The 19,423-nt window shown below is 36.0% G+C and overlaps 1 protein-coding gene across 1 annotated transcript in view; it reads right to left on the bottom strand.

The window, feature by feature from the left end:
* Calpc (calpain C) overlaps nt 1-17,528 on the bottom strand; it is a 30,620-nt gene extending 13,092 nt beyond the window's left edge. The window contains exons 1-3 of the mRNA XM_071698899.1: nt 17,037-17,528; nt 5,257-5,400; nt 2,359-2,428 (exon numbers count right to left, since the gene is read on the bottom strand). Of these exons, the coding sequence (XP_071555000.1) occupies nt 2,359-2,428; nt 5,257-5,400; nt 17,037-17,045 (223 nt within the window). The 5' untranslated portion in view covers nt 17,046-17,528. The remainder of the gene's footprint in view (nt 1-2,358; nt 2,429-5,256; nt 5,401-17,036) is intronic.
* Nucleotides 17,529-19,423: the final 1,895 nt, after the last annotated feature.

Below are 19,423 nucleotides of genomic sequence, written 5' to 3'. Positions count from 1 at the left end.
TCATTTAGAACATACCATTTTTCTCTCGACATTAAAATAATAATTTTATTATGTAACTTTTTATGATTCTTTACTCCAAGTACTACATTCAAGTATATACTCGAAATATCTCTTTACTTCGAGCAAAGTTTATCGGGATCGATCGAAGGACAGACCATGTCGACACACCGGACCGCGAAGGTAGATCGCCGAATTTTGCGGTGCGGCTATGTAGGTCGGTACAAATTATTACATGTCGTCATCTTGCTCGGCTGTGCGTGCTGTTGCGTACATGTTAACGGGACACGTCCCGCGCGCTACAGCGAACGCAGTTATATCTTCAGGAATGCGCCCGCATGGCTTACTCGAGGGCGCTCGACTTCCGGCGGCTCGGTGCAACACTCGTGAATTATATCCGAATCGCGGAAGAGATTACGTCGCAGAACGTTCTATGGTGCATTAGCTCGCGTCCGAGGTAAAGTCGTATTCCGTTTTAATATCCTGAATCGGTTGTAGTCGTGAACATTCGAAGGCAGAGTAAAATCCGAAGGAAGCGCAAAACTATTGTTACCACGTATAATAAGCGCGCGCGGTAGGCATATTTCACTATGCACAATAAAACTTGAAACTAAATTAGTAAAAAACTGAAGTTTAGTAGAACATACATAATAACCATATAATTAAATAAATAAAATTAATTAATTGCACGATAAATTATATTTTATATATATTTTTATTTTTGTGATTAAATATTATAACTAAAAGTAAAAATAAGTCATAATTATAATGTAATGCACTCGGACCGGTATTTGTAGTCAGATCTTATATTTAAGACTGTCTTAAGCATAAATTCAAGATGTTATAAATCAATCACAAGAGCCGTATTAGCATCTTAAGACATTTACTCAAGACGGTTTTGAAACAAGAACGGGCTATAAATACGAATCTTAATAGCAGTTGAATTAATTTACAAGTTTATTATTTAAAAAGACATTAAAAACAGAATTTCCTCCTCAAGAATGTGGAAATAATTATACTAATCATAGCGTATAATAAAAAAGTGTCATGGTTATTATCTGTCAACCTGTACTAGTAACGACCTGAAAACTGGTTTGGCTTCCTCTCTTCTATTCGACTTCCTGTTCTAGGCAGAAATCGAGAATTTCAAGAGGGATAGTTTATCTGCTCAATCACCAACGTTATTATTAGCGAAATTATTTACCATTTTATTTGCTAATCTTGTCACAGCGTTTATATATATCGCGAGAAAATAATTCCAATATTTGATATAATATGTAATATTTAACAAGTGTTACTACCTTCCTGACTTAGTAATTAGCGGAATAAGTTCTCGAGTAAGTTGCATGTTAAGTACTCGGCGCAGATGCACAAATTCTAATTTAATTAATATATACCGAGCTTTGAATACATATACATATATCAAATGTTATGTTTGTCGGAAGATGATTACGAGCGTAAGCTCTGACTATAATTAAACTGTTGATGTCATCCTGGTTTATTTAATTGCGAATATTATCTACGTTAAATCATAATTACAATGTAACATCCTCTCGTTCAAAAAGTAGCGTCGACAGTATGTAACCACTTTCTTAATTACTTAATTGATATCACCTGCAAGACTTGTAACTATTTACGCACGTACATTTCATACGCAAAGGAGTGCCAACATAAAAGAGTGCCAACGTTTTTTATGTCACTACAATTAAAATTCAATTCTTGCTCCTTTGATTACAAAAACTACACTTACAACATCTAAAAGTAACAAAGAAGAGTATTTCTTGTAACACATATTGTTCAGTTACAGGAAAAGTACGTATCTTTAAAGGAATAAAATATCTATGACACTTTGTGCACGAATATATTAAACATAAACTACAAATTTTTCGAATAACATTTTTCTTAGTCATTGATGTATTATTAAATGGTTTCTTATGTAAACAATAAGTATAACAAATTATAAAGTGACAATTTGTCGAGATTTAAGCAATAAACGGTTGTGAAAGTTTAATATTCGATTATAGACTCGAGGTAATGAACTCGCGTAACCTTTGGTCGCGCAAGAAGAAAAGGAGTTAGGTAGAAGCCAAGGTTTTCAAACACTCGTGTAAGAACACAACATATCATTATGTCTATCGAGGGAATTCCGTACTGTCGGGATAAGCAGGAAAGGCAAAAGCGGAACGACCATGTTCTATCATATGCGCGGATGCCTTTCTTTCGTAGTTTATTTATGCACGTTTTACTTCGGTGACGTTTTTAGAACATATATTCTTCCACATTCTACTCTTCTGCGTTTTCTTTTAGGTTCTCTGTCAGCTAGAATACAATTAACTCTTATAAATAACACTCAATACTCACCCATCTTCCCAGGAATAACGTCGAACTGAGCCGGCGCATCGCTGACGAAAATAGGTCGATTGCACAATTCCTGTAACAAAGGAAATTCTCTTTTACTCTTCTTCTGGTTAGTTGACGTTGATAATTATTCAAATTTTAAATGGTTATACATAAGTATAAATTATTTAGGTAATACAAAAAAAGAAATTAGAAATACAAAACATCAGTAAAAATAAAATGTAATGGAAATAATAAATATAACAATAAAGGTTGAGTGCAAACATGCACGCATACAAGTTACACATACAAAATTATTATAATTTAAAAATAAATTCAAGTCTGATGAAAATCTTTTATAATGAAAATTTTAATGTTAATTATAAAGTTATGTTACATTATGTATTACTAAACTTATTGGAACGTACCTAACGCATTATTTGTCATTGCATAAGAATTCCGTTGCGCATTTTCATTTATCCGGCATAATAAATCAGCGCAATGTGAAGCGCAGGTTCTACATATTATGCGAGTTACGAAGAATAGTGATTCTCATTGCATATTTCTCTATTAATGTGTTCATGATTCACGATTTGAGCTATTAGTTCAAGATAAATATTCCTGGCAAGATTCCTTCAAACCAACCGAGGCAGTTTGCTTATAATTTATTAAATGTTAATTATGGTTAATTAACTAACTCTGAGTACCAAATTTAATACTTTTATTGTCGCGTTCATCTCACATTTGACACAATTGTTCTGTAATAATTGCACAATCTTTTATCGTTACTCGTGTTTAATGATTCTCGTTAAAGCAGAATTGCATTTATTTAAGACAATTTTATACATTTAGTAAAAATTCAGGAAACTGTAATTACTACAAATAGTAATTAAATATGTATAAAGTTTTAAATAAAATGAAAAAATGTTATATAATAAATGACCATTATAAAATTTAACATTCTATGTTTATATCAGACAACAAACATGTATGTAAAGTATAAATATAGCATAGACTATCTTATTAAACTAAAAGCAAAGTAAAACCAAATCTCATTTGCAAAGTGGCTCTTTATAGATACCCAATCCTTATAAGCTTATCGCAACTAATGAAACATTACAGGACGCTATAATTTACGCTATAATTTGCAAATGTAATTTTTATACGTCTTGTAAAAAAAAATTTATAAAGCATTTACATTTGATTAATTTTTACTGAAATGTATACCATAATTATACAGCCCAAAGAAATAATTGTCTATTAAAATAATCACGTACACGCCTCGATTATGTTACCTTGTGCCAAATGGAGAAATGCTAGATACTAACGCGAAGCACCGTATCGCAATAATCGGGGCCGTATTAAATAACTGTTCTCCAACTGTTGCATCCCGTGCTGGCGTAATACCATCCTCTTTCGGCGCGTATTTCCGGCCGGTGGCACGATCGTGACGGGAATCGCAATTCGCGATGACGATCTTTCAGTGACTGTGTTAAAAGCGCGACGCACACACCATGCATGCGCGTTCTTCACGCAATTGTTGACCTTGTCGTAGGAATGTATAGCTGTCAGTGACTTTTATTGCGATCATTATATCCGACGCGACACACGGCGTGCACGGCCACGCAATGTCTTGTTCGGTAAGCAGAAAAGACCCCGGTTACGCGTCGACGGCTTCACTTGCCGCCCGCTCGTTTCTCGTTTCATCGTACAGGTTGCATAACTAACGCAGCAGGATCGTTGATCCCGCCATCTGATCCTTGCTTCGATATTCTAGAATCACGACTGTTTCGTGGACCTCGAAAGATCTCATTCTACTCAAGAAGAATAAGATTCGATGAGTTTAAAACCGGAATTTTAATATATTAACAAATTTATATATATACGAATAAAAGAGCTGATCTAGAGAACAGTCATACGTTTCAGCTATCTTAAATATATTTATAAAATATAATTGTTTCTAAAAAGAAGTGCAGTAATATGTTAGTAAGATAATTGTGAAAATATCAAGATCTTGTGATGGAATGAATGATTCCGTTAGTTTTGCTCTGACTAAAAGACACATTGTTCCACGATTATAAGCACGCAGGCGACAGAGCTACGTGTCAAGGTTGCGAACTGTTTTCGTTACGGTTCCTAAGTTCCACGTTGCACGTCTTTCCGTTCTTTAGGAACTGGAGCGAGCCGGAGAAGCTAGTTTAATTCCGAATTGCTCCCGAAGGAACGACTTTGTTGCATCGACTAACAGAGGAATGAATCTTTTAATGTTCATGCCCTGATTACAAGAAAAAAGTATGTGTCATTCTTGACATGTTTTTGATCGATAAAACTTTTTAATATATGATAGAAAAAAACTTTGGACGTATAAAGATATGTCAAAGTTAATTTATCTGGATTATGAATAAAATTTATATTAAGCTGTACGCATATAAGTAATTATATAATTTTATATACTTAACTAATTAAAGAACTGTTAAGAGTTAACTAATTAAAGAAATTAAAGAAATTAAATAAATTAACTAATTGAAGAAATTCTTAAGAGCAATAAAAATAGCGTTATGTTAATTTAAAAAAAATATATATATAATAATAATTTTTACTCGATCCAACTGTGTGGCATATTTATTAAACATAATCACAATGTTTTATCCATTGTTTTTGGTCCTTTTCAAGTGTAAATCTATAAATATCATAAAATCAGTAGAAACATCTCTAGTCATGAAATTGTGCCAAAAGCCAAGTATATCTAAAACCTAAATATGTATAAGCTGATTAGACCAAATGATATAAGTAAGTAGATCACCGTTAATATAAATTCCAAGGCTTACATGTTTTGTATGTCATATAAACGGTAAAATAATCCGTGTAACAGTAACACTTTATTTCAAAATTATTAAGCAGATGAAAGAAATACAATCTTACCTTCGGCCTTTTCCATTGAAACTGGAATGGCGGTGTCTGGTGATAAAAGACTGATGCTTGTGTCGCTGGAAATTCTGGATCCTCCCAGAGCTCACCTCGTTTCAAGCACGAACGCTTGATTCGTTCGTACTCGCTCATTACGTCCTGAAAAATAACATGGGCAAGATAACAATTTTAATGAATTAGGAGCTAACATCATTATTAATTTAAACGATTAAATACCAATTATATATTACTGATGTTAAAATCACCATTTAATTAATAATGTAGAAGAAATGTAATTTAATATTTAGATCTTATATAAAATCAAGATTATAATTGTAATGTATTTTGATTTATCCTTAATTATATTGATCGAAACAAGTCACATACATACACATGCACATGATGATAGCTATTCCCTAATTAAAACTATCTGGAATTTTCATGAAAGTAATTTTAGCTGTTTGTAAGTGCGTACGAAGACAAAAACCTGATATCCTCTCGACAGAGAACTTCCTACTTCAGTTAAATTAACAGATTACGCGATCTAATATTAATGGCTCGTTACTAATAGAGGGTGAGAATTTAACAGTACCTCTAACCGCATATATCGTATCCTCATTCTTCTCTCCATCTCATCTCGTAATTAAGGCACACACGGAGCAAGAGAAGCTCAAAACCTCTGAAATACTACAGTGCGGTTCTTGCGACGATTAATAATACGCATTAGCAAATGTCGACGTTTAAATTGCGCGAGGATATTATCAACTTCCTAAACATTCTCACGCAAAATAATACCGATACCATTTGAAAAGAAACTCGCAGGAGAATAAACGAACGTGATCCACGGATATCAAGAATTCACGATATCTTGCAAATCTTCATTCTAAAATATTTAAAAAAATGTTAGAAACTCTCTCACGTCCCAAAATGATCCTCTCAAAGAATCTTAAACACGCAGAATCTCAAAGAATATTAATCGTAGCGCTTTTAGAAAATATATCGCCGCGGCGCGTGCTGGTTTGGCATTTTTCGGAGGATCGTTTAAAATTCTTTTGCATATCCTTTCCCACGCCACAGGCGTACCTCGTTGACCTCCATAGATCCTTCGATAGCGATCTCAACGACCGACTCGCAAAATTTTGCCTCTCGCAAGGTAGATGCGTCATTGCTTCTAAAAATCCTCATAATAATATCTTGTCAGCCAAGCAAGGGCAACAAATCACTTTCGCAGGTACTTATTCGCGCATTCGTTAATCAACGGCGCATTTGTGACCTCGATGCGAGCGTCGATAAAGGTTTCAAGCTCATCGAACACATTATATCCAGGTCGACACTCTCTCCTCGTCGAGTTTTCACCAACCGTGGTTGCCGAACGATTCCTTTTCTCTACGCGGTATTTGGCAGGAAATAAAAGTCATTGACACCTCTTCACGAGTGAAGGCTTTCGGAATGTATTACAGCGATTAGCCTCGCCTGCCGCGCGTCCGTAACACGTGACTTTATGCACAGTTTTTTCAGCTGCCGGTCTAACCGGCAGCTCGTATCGACGATTCACACCAAGCTTAGCGACGATGTTCGCTCGTCTAATGGCCTTAAGTGATACGGCGTTAACGCCAACGCGAAATTAAGAAATATCCTGTCGGCGGCACACCGGATATTCGCGCGGAATACACATTCGCCTGGAAAAACACGCTCGCTACACGTAACCTGGGAATCTATTAATATTAATGCTCCCGCGATTGTTAACACGTTCGATACTTATTCTACTAATACCTCGTGCTTATGTGATAAATCAACATAGGAATGAGGAAATAAGAAAGGAAACGCTTTACAAATGGAATATTTGTTTCTTCACTTCTAAGTCATCGTGGAATGATAGTCACTCATTTCAAAATGTTATTATGTAAGAAATATTTTAATATAAAATATTCGCAAAATATTTTTTATATTCTATTATTAACAAAGTATAGAAAATTACGTCCATTCTTTAAGAAATAAAGATCTCAAAAACATATTATTTTATTAATTACTAAATTATATACATCGCAACTAATATAATTTTTAACTTAAAATTCTATTTAAACAAGTTTTATTCAAAATTTGTTAAATTAATTTCATTGTTTATATTCTTTTCTGAACCTTAGTTTACAAAATTCTCTTTTTGCAAATTCTTTACTCAATTGCCCGCTTCTGTAAAAATCGAATGCATATTAATTAAAATAATTTCGTTAGCGAAGCATCGACACGATATTATCACTTTGTACATTCGAAATATCAAGCAGTTGAAAACAAACGTCCACGCTCGTTCTGTCCTCACCTCTTCTCGTTGCGGGATAAATGTCGCCATCACAATGATTGGCCATTGAATCGTTTCTACGACGAGGGAGATGTCCTCCACGCCTCAGTGAGCCGTAACACCGTCATTATATTTTGCAACGGTCGTTGATAACATATTTTCACCGCGTAGGCGATAATGCGGGAGAAGGTGTGCGCGCGCGTGGTCGTGAAAGCGTCACGATTGCGAAATACTCAATTACTCGTCGGGGCGCCGCGTTCCGGTTTCGAGCATTGTTCCCGACGCCAGCTAATTCCACCAACGTGGTGCACCAATTAAGATCGTAATAAAACAGCAGCGGATAATTAGACCGGGGGCCAGAGGTCCTTCTGTCGCGCTCATTCAGCACGAAGTCGCCGCGTTTCTTTCCGTATTATTTCTTTCTCGGTGTCCCTCCTCCCTTTTGCAATATCGTTTGCAAGCAGCTGTTTTGTCGCGTTGGAATTGCCTTGGCATACCAGGTAGAGGCGTGCCATTTTGCATTGTCGTCGCTTGACAAAGAGCCGTACGTCTGAGCTACCTCTTTCGTAACAGATCGATCACGGGACAGTTTGATGTTTTTCGCTGCACCTGCACTGCGATAAATTATTTGCGGAAGTCAATGAGCGTGCCTCGCGCTTAAACGTTTTCACAATATTTTACGTTCACTTCTCGCAATTGGATATTAATACCGTTTTATTTAATGACCGGACAACTGTATAAAACCGGTAATAGATTATAATATTAGAAGGTTTCAACCAATCTCTCGGAGATTGTCAAAATCAGTATTTTTCCTGCTAAAATAAGAAACAAATGAAGTTACCATAAAGTAAACATTTTTGCACGAATCTCGAATAAGGAAGTGCTCACCGACGAAGTCTGGCTTTGCGCGTTGCTGTTTCGTAAATCTCGAAAATGGCCCTTAATCTACGTTTCCGAGCTCGAAGCCATTTTATCTGCCCAAGAGCAGCACGAGAGGTACGGTTATAATGACTGAAATTGCGGAAGGCCAAGGAGTACTATCGTGGATCCGCAGTCCACGTCGGGTGAGGTAAGCCATAAAGGCTTTCTCGACGACCACCGACACACCGCGTAGTGGTCCGTGCGCCTCAAGGCCGCGAGAGAGAACCAAGCATGAAACTAGTTCGACCGGTACGAGAGTATATGGTAGCTATTATATACCTAACGTGTATAGTAGATCGTTCAAGTATTCGCTTTAGCGGAAGGTGGTTGCTCAGGAATCCACCGCGTAAAACGCATCGGCTTCGGATACGTCTTCTAGAAATGCCATTCGAGAAATAAGACTAGACGTCTCGACATTCGTCTTTCCATTCATTTCCACACTATCGGCCATTAGTCGTTCAATTCTTCGACTATCAAAAACGTTTTAGAATTCTTTTACCAGAATGGTTCAATCGTGACCAAATCAATTTTAATTTAACGAACATAATCTTTTAAAACGACTCGTTCAGTCATACATATTATATATTTACTAATTGTTATTTAAAAAAAAGGGCTTCTTAAATATTTATATGTTTGTACCTATGAATGTATATAAAAACATATACATTCACACGACAAATAAAAATAATTTACCGTAAAAACAAATAGATATATCTACGCGCAAGCGAGCGCGATCGTTGATGACTAATCGTATACTTTCTACACTGGTCAGAGAATTTTTACACCAGGCTTGCATTGCATACATGGCCTTGAGACTCAGGCGCATCCGAGCGGAGTGCTCGCAGGGCGAAAAAGCGTGCTCCTTCGTCGTGACTCTGCGAAGTGGCGAATGATCGTGCGGAAATATGAGAGCTTTTGAGTTCTTCCTGTCGCAATTCTTGACACGTCACTCTTCGTAAGAATGTTTTAGATGCACGAGTCTCTCGAACGGAAGGATTTTACGTCGGTCACGTGTTCCAAAGGCGTACTATGTTCACTTTGCTACAAAACGAGCAAGGCCGACCGATTTGATCGGCGTACACGTTTGATCGCCAACGACTATGCTGATCGAGCGCGCAAATGCGAATTTTTTGCAAAATGTAATTTACAAGACGCTTGAATTCACAGAAATAAATTGTAGCGTATTAGGAACATTAGTTATTTTATATAATAAGAATTTCAAAAATTTCTTTTCTTGATATTTATTTTATGAAAAGAGAAATTTTAGAACAATAATATACGTAAACGTTGAGTTCTTTGCACTCTTAACGTTTGCATTTGTTTGATGTTAAAAACTTTTAATTAATCTTTGTCCAATTCTTATGTCACATTATGAAAACAAAACTTAGAATTAATAACAAATATTCAGCACTAAATACCATGAAAAATAGCCAAAGCACACTTTTAGAAAAGTATCTTTATATCAAGAGTTATTTTTAAATTATCTGATTCAGTGAAAGCAGCTGATTTTACGGAGAATCTTATCTCGGGCGTAAGAATGACTTCATCTTCGACAGTAAAAATATTTATTAGCTTTATCAACGTTATTCCCTTGATAATAGCGAGTAGGCCGAGATGCACGTCTATATTAACGGTACTCAACAGCGAGCATTCTCCGTAACCTCATGAACTGTGACCCTAATTTCCTCCTCTCTACTATAACTCGCTCTATTTTTTTTTCCCTTCACGATTATGCCGCCTCCGTAGATTCCGTTGCCTAGCTCATCAAAACATCAAAGAAGTTCTTGATTACTATTACGTGGCACAATCATGACGCAATAATAATCCGCCGTTAGAGATCATCGAACAATTTTACTCTCGATTTTTCATTAATACAATTTTATCTTTTTTGAGAGGTATGAGAATAGCTTTTTTTATTCTTAGTAAATATTCGAAAGTAGATACAGATATTGAATAAATATCAAACTCATTCAGACTGATATATATTTGTGTTTTAAGATTTTATCATATTATCTGCTTTAAAACTTATTTTTAAAAATTGTCTATATAATACACACACATAGAGATAGGTAGAAAAGGGGAAAAAAGTTTAAATAAAATATAAAATAAATAACTTTATACTTGAGTATGATAAATTATCCCGAGTTTCTCTGAGTATCTTTCGTTGAACCTTTATTGTTGCTTGTGCAGTGGTATTTCAAGGTGCGTTTTTACGACCGCAAATAAAACCGAGCACTCGTGATGGTTCCGTACCAACAGCACAAAGCGAAACAGGAAAATGACGGTAATTTCGATTACGCATAATTTGTCGGATCCTGCTGATTGCACTGTCTCTCGGCAAAAGCACTTTCTCTCCTCGATCCAAACACTTCTCGCTTTTAAACTGTTCACTGCAATTCGAAACGGTGTTCCGGCGCGGATTGCATTTTTTAACGTCTCAACTTGAAAGTCAAGCGTAATAACGTCTCGCTTTAGCGTCACCTTGGATAATCGTTTCGATCGATTTTCCTTCCGATAAGACGATCTCGCGAATGGTTTTGCATAATCGACAGGCGACAATTCACGCGCGCGATTTCCCTACCGGAAACCCGAGGCATGACACTTCCGCGACGCCGGATTCAGCATTTTCACTCGCGGTGCGAAACTAGAAACTTAGAAAGTTGCCACCTAACGTATTCAAATGCGTAATACAGAAAATCGGGCGAACGCGAGAGCGTTATTAATCTTTTTAAAAAGCGAGAGAACTTTGTAGACCTTGTAGAACCTGCAAGACGGAAATGAGTCATTTAAATTAGAAATTTCGCTGATAAACTTCTATCAAAAGAAAGTTTCTGAATAAATAATGTGATAGCAAATGACTTATTAAGAAGGGAATGTTAAAATATCTCTCCTATATTAACATGAGGATTTTTATCACATTTACCTTTCATTTGAAATAGATTTTTATTATTATTATATAAAATTGATATTAAAAAATATTGAAACTTATAAAACCTGCAGACCTAATAAATAATCTTCTTTTATTTCCAATAATATGTATGCAGACATATATATCTATAATTTATAATAATTTAAAAAACTGATCTAAAGAGAAAGTATATTAAATTATTATAGATTTATCGTATCATTGTGGCACTTTATTTGATTATAACTAGCATCAATGTTTATATAACACTTCGTTTAACCCATCAGCGTGTTTCTAACGGCAGAATTACACGTTGACATCGAAAGTGAATTTACTCGTAAGCACTCTCAATCAACGTAACGTGACAGCAAAGCACATAATGCACAGACGGTTTTAAATCTGCTTAGACTTTCATCCATACTTTCATGAATGATTTCTTTGCGACTAACGGGAAATAATTTGATCATAAAGACATTAAAGTAGCTATAATTTTGTTAATTATAAATGATTCAAGATTAAGGGTTTTGCAAACTAATTTTTGTTCTGTACATTCTCTGTAGTGTGCTCTAGTGTTAACAACGAGCGTTCAAGCCCTCCTGCTCGAAGTAGTTCATCCCGTAATTCTTTGCACGGGGTCTTTCATTTGCGATCCCTTCGCACGATAATCAGACAACCCGTAAGCAGCCGCTCGTACTCCCACTCCCTTGACAAATGCCGGAAATTTGTGCAAGCGCCTTAACGTTATCGCCTGGTCGATCGAGGAACGCGCGACTCTTGATTTTCCACGCGCGTCTACTACCTTGCCACGGTCTGCGGATCTTCGTATATGCACTTCCATGCCAAGTCTGGTGTACCAGTGACGAGGCTTTCCTCAACTTATCTCGCTTATGATAACCTCCATGTATCCATCATAGCCTTCGATAAGTTCAAGATTTTCTTAGCTTCAGAAAGCATAGACCGAATATCGCATGCAAATTATTATTCAATGTTATTATATTATATTCAATATTTCGCAATAAACACTATTAACTTATCTTGCTAATATTTTAAATTTTTAAATACGATTTTAATTTGAGAGACAAATGTATGAAAAATGCTTATAAAATTACGACTCGTATAATTTCGAATAAATATTCTAAATAAAGATGCATTAATATACTGTAATTCAATTTCATGACTAAATAAAAAATCTATGAAATATAAGTAATTATATTCTTAATAAGAAATTTCATTGAGGATTTATTTCCATATTGCAAAATTGGATTCAAATATTAAGAGACTTTCCAGCTTTATTTGATTTACCCGGAAGTAATAATTGGAATATCTCTTTTGATAAAAATTTCGTCGACACTCATAAAAAATTATGAAATATAAATTATAATGATACTCCTGCATTAGCTTCGTGATTTCACTTAACACTTCCGCAAATCAATCTTAAAGCTAAACTAGTTGCATTCTGGTTTTCTTTTTTTCAGGGCACTTCCAACTTCCATTTGAAATGGTTGGATGAATCAAATGCGAACGATAAAGCAGTTATTTATGAGAAACGAATTACATTGGTAATGCAAACGCGATACTCGCGAGAAGTCATAAATCGTTGTTTTCTTCGAAATGCATGCTGCTTAATTCCATTTCGCCAGCGCTCGCAACGTAACGTCCAAACGTACCCCGGCATCATAATATCCTTTAGCTGACACTAATTTCATCCCGAACGGATACTGATTTACGGGGACTCGCCCAACAAGTCGAGTTTCCTCGGCAAGGGATCACTTAGTCGTTTTTCTGATGTTCTTAGCGGGGTTGCCGCTCTCCTCACGATCACGCTCGAACTCTTCACCGCGGTTCCTGAATCGTAGAGCCTTACGCTCGAGTCTACAATTGACTCCTTCGACCCTGAACGATGTTCCTCATGTTCCAAGAAACACTTTCCTCAGACGGCTCGAGATCGATGACTAATAATTTCCGCAAGTTAACGGATCTATCGATATATCTAAATTGATTCGTCGTGTTTCAGTTATACATTTAAGATCCTATCGTTTCTCTAAGTCTTATCTATAATATCTCTCGTATATCTCATGTTAATTTCTCGTGTATCATCTGTGATAAGATGACTCAATAAGTTGTCATTGTGCAAAATTACTCAACATGATTAATTACATACGCCAGATTATCTCTTGTTAGAAAAAGAGAGCATTCCGTTTTATTAAACGGACATTTACATCAGAAAATTAAAATTAACTGCTCTTACTGTTTCCTGAAGTAAAAAGTATACGCTATACTAATTCTGACGCAAATAATTAATAGTAAAAATATTTAATGTGACGAACTGTTATTTCAAAAACTAGCTATTGGTTTTTTGATATTTTTTATTTTTATCGAATCGATGGGGCGAGAGGGAACGAATCGGAATCCTTCGATGTCCTTGAGTTCGCTTCGAGTTCATCGTATTCCTTTCTGCTTTATTCTTCGCTTCGAATTGCAATTCCTTCTTGTCTTGTTCCTCGCATCAAGCAATACTCACATCGAATTATTTTCACCGCCCGAGATAAGTTCACATAACTATAAACCCAGGATCTGAAGATCCAATGCATTATTCCTACGTAGTTTGAAATATCACTATCCACGTTTATTGTAAATGATAAGAAATGGTACGAATCCTATCGAATCCAGTCGTCTACAGAAATGTACAATAAATTTTCACAATATAAAGAGAGATAATTACTGTAAATACTATGACGACACGACCGACCAAGAGAATTGCAACGCCTACGCGAGAATGTAAAACTCGAGTCCCGTAACACGACATGTACAAGGGGCCGCATGCATTCCATTTTGCAATACACGGCTAATGTACAGCGGATTAATAAATCTGGAGGCGACGCAGGACGTTCTCTCGTATCTTGTACCTTAGTTTAGCTCACAGAGAACGAGGAAGGGCCGCATTTTGAGAATGCAGCTTTATCCGAAGGTATTTCAAATATAACTTCTCTTCAACTTCGTAGCTTCGTCGGCTAAACTACTTTGTGCACGAGTACGTGACACGTGCGCACATGTATACGTGTTAGTATACGTTAGTGTTGGACATCGGTCTCTCCCATCGATACTCCCGTATGTGCAACGTCTGCGCCGTTCGTAATTTGTGTGTTTCGAGGTCGCGGAGAGAAGAAGACCCGGTTTCGCAGGAGGCAGAGAATCTCGCAGCGGCGGTGAGGTAGAAACGCGCTGCGGCGCCGGTCGACTTCGAGGTTCCTCGACCATGTCGAGAACGCGAAGGAACAGGTGAACAGGTTGCCCCCCCTCCTCTCTTTCTCTCTCTTTCTCTCTCTCTCTTCGTTTCTTCGTTTAGCAGCTGTATTATCTTTTGGCGCGAATTTTGCTGCCGCGAAAGTGCAACGAGCGGTTAGTGCAAATTCGTGACGTCAATGTGCTGATTGCTGGGGTAGTGTGTAATTGATTCAGTCAGATGCCATAATTACATGAGGGAAATTCATCGAGTGAAACGCGAAAACATTACGAGTGAGAAACGTAAACATTATTTTAAGAACATAGCTATTACGTGTTTTCCCTCTTATGTTGTTTTCTTTTATTAAGATTCAATACTCGATAAAGATTCAGAAGTAACAACAAAAATAATCTCTTCGTTGCACGTTATAAAAGAAACAGATGTTTTAAATGTCTTCTCTTTTCTATACGATGACATTTTTGGACAGTAGAAATATTACCACTTACCACAGACTTCTGTAATATATAGAGGTCCGTGATTACGACCCACAGATTACACTACACGGATGTTCGCTTATAAGGGATGACTGACCTAAGCTAATGGACCTCAAAACGGAGTTTAAAGATGTAGGTAGGGATTTGCGGTTTATGGGTGACGCATTCGAAAGTAAAAATTCTTCAGAGCCGTATAGATTCTTTCACAATAGCGATGTCCTACGTTCACTGGCAACATTATAGTAATCTATGTTAAGTGCTAACAAAATTACCGAGTCGACTCATGTGCAATTACTTGGACAGGAAAGAGCTCGGAAGTATCGTTCACGCGACAGTTTGCTTTTCTAATAGTTACTTATTAAATAAATTAAAAAACACATTTTTCGTGGATGTCAATATACAAAAAAATATTAGACAATAAATATTATTAGCAATCTAACGTAAAAAAAGTGTAGATAAAATTTTAAAGCTTTTTAAAGCTAAAGTTGTTTTAATACACAATTTAAAATATTATTAAAAATTTATTAGTTTTAGAAACTCTCACTGGAAGAGACTTTTTATGAATAACATAGCAAATAACGTAAAGTTGAGAACTACTAGATTATGAAAGCAAAAATCGTGCGTCTTTTTCAAATACATATGTGTTACATATTTCAAAGAAATTATAATAAATGGAATAAACAGAGTGTGCGTGTTTAATGTTTAAAAAAATGCACGCCGCTACGAAGCGTAACGAGCTCATGAAAGCATTTCAATAGAAAATTTTCTATTACTCCTATAGTTACTCTTGTAGTTTAAATATACAAAAAAATCATATATTTTAATCTTTCATTCATTAATATCACAGGTAATTTGCCGTGAAAAATGATTCATGACGTCAATCTATCTTCATAAGGAAAATACGATACAATCTAATTTTGGAGCCACAATTCAGATGAATAATTTTGTTTCAATTAATAATCTTATATGAAGTATTTTCTCATGTATATTACGTATATTATATATATATATAAAGTATTAAATACGTAGATAGTAATAAAATTAAAATTAATTAAAAGGCACATTTTGTGTAATTTGACACCAAGATTTCAACAGTAAAGTGAAACCTACTAATGCTTCTCTATGTTAATATTTGTCTTCGCACTTGAATTACCATTCGTGTTTGCGTGCCACGTGGGTCCAATAATTTCCATTTCACTAGTTGGATTCGGTGCAAACAGAGCGGGATGACTTTCTCGCAAAGAAATCATTCTCGTCACATAGCGCGCCGCACCTTGCTAGAAATTCCGTAGTAAACTATCGGTAGAAACGGAGAGATGTGGGCAGATAAAGAAAACTTTCGTAAGAAATGCCTTGAAACTACCTTTATACACAGGCGAAAAGAAATTTGGGCCAGCATTTTCGAAATACAACCTAGATAAATCTCCAAATTTGTACATGACATAAAAGACAACATTTCTGACAATGAGCCATTAATATTTTACAATTTAAAAATTCTAAATTGTATCATTGCATGTGATATTGTATCAATTCGAATATAATATCAATTCATATCTTAATTGATTTATAAAAAATAATTGAAGCAAAATGTACCAAATTGTTTCATACAATTAATTTATAATTATTTTGAATAAAATATTGAAGATTATATAAAATGTATAATTGTTTTATAATTGAAACACATTAGTACAATTATGTACAATTTTATTTTTTATAATTGTACATTGCTATTTGTTATTTTTATAGTAATGTTAACAATGCCCTAGCAAAACAAAATTTAAAAAATAACAAAAGTTTATACTCCTTAAAGTTTATACGCACTTATCTGCTTAAAAGTCTACTTTAAATTAATAAGAATTAATTTAAGATTAGATGATGAAAAAATTAGAAGCTTAGATGGACATCAATAAGACTATTGCATTCTCGCACGTACTTTCGACTTAACACGATACTCACGTTAACCATCCGTAGTCAGGTTTCTGCAGCTTCTTCTAGAATATCGTTTCGCGCCAACAAGGCTCGAGTACCTTCTCTTGAACCCTTACTGCGTAGCCAGCACTTTATCACTTATATATCAGAGGAGAGCGTTTTTTCATCCGGCACTCGTTATCAAGACACTCCGCGCACTTACTGTTAAGTTCGCGCGCTACCAGCCACTCCGAGGTTTCCCTGAGTCGCACGGACGATCGCGTAAATCTCGTCGCGGAACGTGAGCGGAAGGTGCCGCGCCGTCGAGATTTCCCGGCAGACAAATGTAGAAAACAATCAGATCTGTTACGGAGAGCGTATACCGAGGCGCGAGAGAGCGCGGCCCCGCGAACGGAGCTGCTCTTCTGGTACCGACTGACTACGACCGACTGGCTGAATTGGTGACTGACTCTGCGCCGGCTACCCGCGCCATGGACTGCCACTCGTGGATCCGAAGCCGATCACCACCATCCTGGCCAGCCTTCCTCCTCCTTCTCTGACCGTCGAGCGACCGCCGGCGATCCTCTCTCTTTTTCTCTCCCTCTTCTAGACTCACGAACGACCGCGTCGCCGTCTCTTTCCTCGTGGCGAGGAAAGAGGCTGGAGTTATCGTTTAAATAACTAAAGCATGATACATTTATAGAGCGGATAATTATTTTGTCTATGCAATCAGCTGATGGAGATTTTGATGCAGCAATACATTGCGCAACCTCGTATAAAAGAGTTTGCGTGTTTTTCTTCCTGAGAGATGCATAAATCGTATCGAAATAAATATCTGTATGAAAACTAGGAGAATTGATAAGTAATTAAATATTATACACAAATGTTTATAACAAAGTACGTTTATATTTATATATACGTGTACTTCAAGGCTTTGTGAGAATTAGTGAGAATAATAAATATAATTAAAAGTCTAAAAATATTGTTCGTAACATATTTTCAATTAAAAATTTAATTCAATTTGACATAATCCAATAATAAAAAAAATATTATATTTTATATCTGTTACATACAGATATGTGTTTTAATCTTTGAAAAATTTGTAAATTTGTTCCTCTCTTTTATTTTTGTAATTTACATGCTGCAAAAAGTTAAATATCAAAATTACTCTTAGATTTTTACGATAACTGAAAACAGATATGTTGCCTGATTCTACTTTCCTCAACGTCTTATCTCACGTTTCACGAACGTGTAATTTCAAACGCTTTATAAACGGGTGTGCATAGGAGGAGGTCAAGGCGGAGATGACAGTGCGGATCGCAATCACGGGTGCCAAATGACAGGATTCGCGAAGGAGTTCTACGTGATCTACAGGAAACAATGACGCAGGCGATCAATGACGATACCAAATCATTCGCTATGACAACGTGATTTCCGTCTATCGATACCGTGGAAGCGGGTCGGTTTCGTTTCGGTCGCGAAGTGGAAAGTGTGCGAGAGAGGAGCGGGAGGAGAACGGTTGAAGAACACGAGAACCGATCTCGAGGAGAGCGACCGGAGAGACCCGATCATAGCTTGGAGGTATAGCCCGTTCTGGTGAAAGCTTGTGCACGTTGACTTTACTCGAAAGGTTCACTCCGGCGCCATGCCAGAAACTGTTCTCTTCATCGAGCGTAGTAACTGATTTAAAATTCTCTTTATGGAATCCGCACTGGATGTCTTCATATCTTTTCATCATTTTACAATACACGACATTAAAGTTAGAAACCTAGCAATATTTATCTCTTCTTCTATCCGTACTTATATTTATCTCTTCATATACGAGTAACTTTATATAGCTCTGTCTTTGTTCAATATTCTTCTTCTCTTTCATTACAATGCAAATAATATGTCTTTTCTTTTCTATAACATTTATTTTCTTCTGTATTTTCAATCTTAATAATATTTTCGGAATAGCTTCTCTAATTGAAAGAAATTCAATTCTAATTCAGTGTACCGTGTATGTGTGTATAATTCAACAATCAACTATGCAAGACTCATTTCTTTTACTTGCCTTAGATTGCATTGTTGTAATAACAAAGATGTAATTCTTAAAAATGCATACCAGATAAAAACACAATAAATATTTAAATTATTTGCCGTATTTCGTATCTAATATACATATAATAAATTCAGAACACTAAAAACTGTATTTTCAGAATGTGATAAGTTGGAGAATGCTAAGTAAGAATTATCAACTGGGATTAGCTTCAACAAGAAAGGTATATATTTTGTCGCCATCTAACGGGTGTGCCTGAACTAAAGACCGTTTCAACCGGGATGGCCTCTCTCAGACTTCTCTCTGCTTTTACTCTGGGATGTCACGTATACCGACAAAGCAATATTAAATAATACTGTTGATGCTCTTATGTTTAATAAATAATACAATAAATTTA

The sequence above is a fragment of the Temnothorax nylanderi genome, unplaced genomic scaffold, assembly GCF_030848795.1.
Source record: "Temnothorax nylanderi isolate EJ_2023f unplaced genomic scaffold, tnyl_v1.0 TNYL_tig0002_pilon, whole genome shotgun sequence".
NCBI classification, from domain to species: domain Eukaryota; kingdom Metazoa; phylum Arthropoda; class Insecta; order Hymenoptera; family Formicidae; genus Temnothorax; species Temnothorax nylanderi.
The sequence above is the reverse complement of the archived record's forward strand: the minus strand, read 5'-3'. Positions and strand labels throughout refer to the sequence as shown.